At 31.6% G+C, this 4,874-nt stretch overlaps 1 protein-coding gene across 1 annotated transcript in view; it reads left to right on the forward strand.

Annotated features, from left to right (window-relative positions):
• Positions 1 to 4,874, forward strand: part of LOC111087171 (latrophilin Cirl-like) — a 60,764-nt gene that overhangs the window by 29,994 nt on the left and 25,896 nt on the right. The window contains exons 2-3 of the mRNA XM_022392873.1: positions 738 to 930; positions 1,505 to 1,593. Coding sequence (XP_022248581.1) covers positions 738 to 930; positions 1,505 to 1,593 — 282 coding nt within the window. The remainder of the gene's footprint in view (positions 1 to 737; positions 931 to 1,504; positions 1,594 to 4,874) is intronic.

Below are 4,874 nucleotides of genomic sequence, written 5' to 3' on the forward strand. Positions count from 1 at the left end.
CTCGTGTAGCTTTGCGCGAAATTCTAAAAACCTAAAACCTAACCTTTAAACACAAAAGCAAAAAATATAGTAAACGAAGGCATTAAAATTTCAATGAAAACAATTAATTTCGAATTACTACTGGATTACAGCTTATATTATCTTAACTATATAATCCAACCCAATTAAGAAGTAAGGTCGCGCTATGCTTTTGGGGCACAATTGTAAGAAGGAATGAGCCATTTGTTTTCATTCTGGCTTCAACTGCCTGGTTCATATAGATGCTGATGTTTAGAAACCTTATGTCACACGGCACTATGAGATTCACGAGCAAATACAATATGGGACAATTTAATCAGTGGGGGTATATATATATATATAGTATCTGTAACCAGCATGAGACTCGCAATGTCACGTTGTTATTCTGTTATACAATATATATATGTCAAACCTTTAATGGCAGAACATGGAAGTATATATTTAGTATCTGTAACCAGCATGAAACTCTCAATGTCACGTTGTTATTCTGTTATACAATGTATATATGTCAAACCTTTAATGGCAGAACATGGAAGTATATATTTAGTATCTGTAACCAGCATGAAACTCTCAATGTCACGTTGTTATTCTGTTATACAATGTATATATATGTCAAACCTTTAATGGCGGAACACGTAATCGTTTTTAATAACTCATATCATCCTTTTGTAAAAGAAAGCAATTCATGTAAAACAAAAAAAAAAATATTCCCGTTTCAGAGAGACCACGTTATCATACGGCGTATGCTTGCGAAGGAAACAACTTGAAAATTTCGTGTGAGAACGGCCAATTAATTCAGCTACTACGTGCCAATTACGGTCGGTTTAGTATAAGCATTTGTAACGAGCAGGGCATTCTAAACTGGAGCGTGAAATGTGCTTCGGAGAAATCGTACTTCGTGATTCATGAAAGGTAAGGAACTTTAAATTTAGGTTTTAATGAACTTTTTTTTTTCGGTTCCGTAGGTGATTAGTAAATACGCCGTTTTGGGTAAACACTTTAGATTGATAGTGTAAGATTAACAAGATAATTCTAAGCCTTTACCCACAGTAACAGCTTATACGTTAGAGAAACTTTTACCCGAGCTGCTTATTTTTTTACAGGATAATTTAATATTTATAATACCGAAGATTTGATAAGCACGCTTCTCTCTAACTCCAAATTTTTATGGTGTTTATTTCGAATTTCATTTTTACAAGTTATTTATGCTCCTGTTACTTGATATATTTCTCCTGTATCGCTGTATTATCAAACAATATCTAATTAATTATGTAATTTAAATACCCGTTTTATTAATCATATTTTTACACGTTGTTATTTTGGTTCATATACCAAATCCCCCTTTTTTTTTACTTTGAATATTTATTTAAGTACGTTTTACCTTATTTTTTGTTTTTATCCTATTAACGTAGTTGTTTTTTTTTAAGTCAACTGGAACGTAACATCTAACTTTGGATCCTTCTTTTAGATGTAATCTTGTTCCCAGCTGTATAGTCAATGTCACAAGTAATACGTTCGGTGATCCCTGTCCGGAAACTTATAAGTATTTAGAAGTGCAATACCAGTGCATGCTAGGTTGGTTTTTATTATTTACTTTTATTTCTATGAGTTTTTAAATATTTTTGTTATTTTTATATTTTTCAAAACAATGAAAAAAAAAAAAGCGAACAGCCTACTTTGTTTTTGCAAGCAGTTGTATTGATAAAAAGTACGACGCAAATATGATTCTTGTTCTACAGTACGACGCCAGCATAATTGTTGTTCTAAAGTACGACATAACTATAATTCTTGTTCTAAAGTACGACACAAGTATAATTCTTGTTCTAAAGTACGACGCAAGTATAATTCTTGTTCTAAAGTACGACGCAAGTATAATTCTTGTTCTAAAGTACGACGCAAGTATAATTCTTGTTCTAAAGTACGACGCAAATATAATTCTTGTTCTAAAGTACGACGCAAGTATAATTCTTGTTCTAAAGTACGACGCAAATATAATTCTTGTTCTAAAGTACGACGTAATATGATTCTTGTTCTAAAGTACGACGCAAGTATAATTCTTGTTCTAAAGTACGGCGCAAGTATAATTCTTGTTCTAAAGTACGACGCAAATATAATTCTTGTTCTAAAGTACGACGCAAATATAATTCTTGTTCTAAAGTACGACGCAAGTATAATTCTTGTTCTAAAGTACGACGCAAATATAATTCTTGTTCTAAAGTACGACGTAAATATGATTCTTGTTCTAAAGTACGACGCAAGTATAATTCTTGTTCTAAAGTACGACGCAAATATAATTCTTGTTATAAAGTACGACGCAAATATAATTCTTGTTCTAAAGTACGACGCAAGTATAATTCTTGTACTAAAGTACGACGTAAGTATAATTCTTGCTCTCCAACATCTTTAAGAAAAATATTTTGTTTCTTTTTTTAATGTTTTTGGTATTTCTTTGAAGATTGCGATGACGCATTAATATTATATTGTCTGAATATATTGAACAAAATCCTACATAAAATACAACAGAGTATGTCATTATCGGCATGGAATAATTGTTTTATTTCAGATGGACAGAAATGACGCATTCAAAACTGTATAATTTATTACTGCTTAAACTTAATGTAAGTTTGAAGTATTACTACCCATTGTAGGCCTAAATTCTATTCGTATCTCCAAAGCTATGATTCAGAATAGACATATCAATTTAGATTCACTGTAGCCTGACAACATATCAATTTAGATCTACTGTAGCCTGACAACATATCAATTTACAAACTATACATATATACACAATGTTGGTAGTGTAAAGATTTGTTATTGATAAATAAATCTAATTTTACCCATTATCGAACGTGGTAAAGATCAATCGTTTTCTCGTTCAGTTTTAGAAAACCTTTACTTTTACCGTAAACAGGCGAACAACAGGAGGTAAAATGTTTTATGTTTTTCGTTCTTGAAGTACCCTTATTTGTACAATGTTCAGAACATTAGAAAGTCGAAGCTAATAGAACATTTATTTTAACATGAATCAAATCTGTGATTTTGTTTTACAACTGACAAGACGTTTATGTTACTTTAAATTTGAATATATTTTATCAATAGGATAAGTGCTCACTGCTGAGTGGTAAGTCTTATGATGTATATACAACTAATACTTTTTGAAGCTGTGCCCTGAAGAAAGGCTGTACTGTACGAGCGTCCAGTAGGACATTTGACGACCCATGTCCAGGGACGACGAAATACCTGGAAGCCCATTATCTTTGTGTTTCAGGTATCCAACAGAAATGAAAGAAACATTTTTGTTGTGTTTTCCGTTTTGGGTGCTGCATGAGGCACGAATATCTCGAACTGGCATGTTTTTGTTTGATTCGAGTATGATAGTTTTTAACCTGCTTTAAGATCAAATATATTATGTTGGCAAGTAAGCATGGTTATGTTAAATGTAAATAAAGTTTCAGTTTCATTACGAATGTATTTCGAGGGCATAAAAATAACAAAAAAAAATGGTGGTTTTATCACTATTCTGACAAATATGACTTCAATATAAATATACCCGGCTACATCATGATGTTTGACTTCACAGAGAAAATAATGTAAACTATGTTTTCTTGCAGTATCCCACTACATCATGATGTTTGACTTCACAGAGAAAATAATGTAAACTATGTTTTCTTGCAGTATCCCACTACATCATGATGTTTGACTTCACAGAGAAAATAATGTAAACTATGTTTTCTTGCAGTATCCCACTACATCATGATGTTTGACTTCACAGAGAAAATAATGTAAACTATGTCTTCTTGCAGTATCCCATATCTGATTAGAATAATTAGTTTACATACAACATAAAACACTGGAAGTGTGAGAAATCAAAAGGAAAATAAGTTTAGGGGTCTTTGAAAACACCAAAAAAGAACATTTTACATTCTGTAAATTCAATACTAACACTAACAAATGTTCGGGCAGTCATTTCACAAATTCTTCAGGGTTAAGCCTTGTCAAAGATAGTTACGTTTTATATCACTCAAAGCAAGACTCGAGCACTTATTATATTTGTTTCAAGGCATAGCGCTTGACTGAATACTACAAGATACGACTTGAATCATCCATTTGATTCCAAAGGAAACTGATTTTCGTGTTTCTAGAACTGTGCTTTCTAATCATTAATTTTGAATGTTTAAACATACATGTAGCATTCTGATAATGCCATCGCTATGAATAAAATATCTATTTAATACAGACGTTATCACTAAATAAGATATTGGTAGGACTATCTTGCTAGCGAAAGAGAGTCTTTATTTGAACACAGTTCTGTTAGGTGTTCTGCAGTGCTAATTTAGAAAATTGAAATATTTAATGCGGGAATGCCACTTTAGTTTCAAAATAAATGTTAAGAGGTTCGATAGCATTCAACAGTCTTCATTGAAAAAGTAAGATATTCATGGTATATTTTATGTAATATAATTATATTTGACTTTTCATAAAAATATCTCAAACTATTCACCTACACTTGTTAACACGTTATTAGCGTGACATCAGGTATAGTGCGTAGGTATTACTATCCACAGCGCATCAAAGATTCACACATAACAAACTATGCCCGAAAGCTATGAGTTAAGAAAATGAATCATGTTTAGAAGTAAACCGTAGGTGAAAGGTTGTTTTTAATTAAGAAAATGAATCATGTTTAGAAGTAAACCGTAGGTGAAAGGTTGTTTTTAATTAAGAAAATGAATCATGTTTAGAAGTAAACCGTAGGTGAAAGGTTGTTTTTAATTAAGAAAATGAATCATGTTTAGAAGTAAACCGTAGGTGAAAGGTTGTTTTTAATTAAGAAAATGAATCATGTTTAGAAGTAC

This window comes from Limulus polyphemus, unplaced genomic scaffold (assembly GCF_000517525.1).
Source record: "Limulus polyphemus unplaced genomic scaffold, Limulus_polyphemus-2.1.2 Scaffold1822, whole genome shotgun sequence".
NCBI lineage: Eukaryota > Metazoa > Arthropoda > Merostomata > Xiphosura > Limulidae > Limulus > Limulus polyphemus.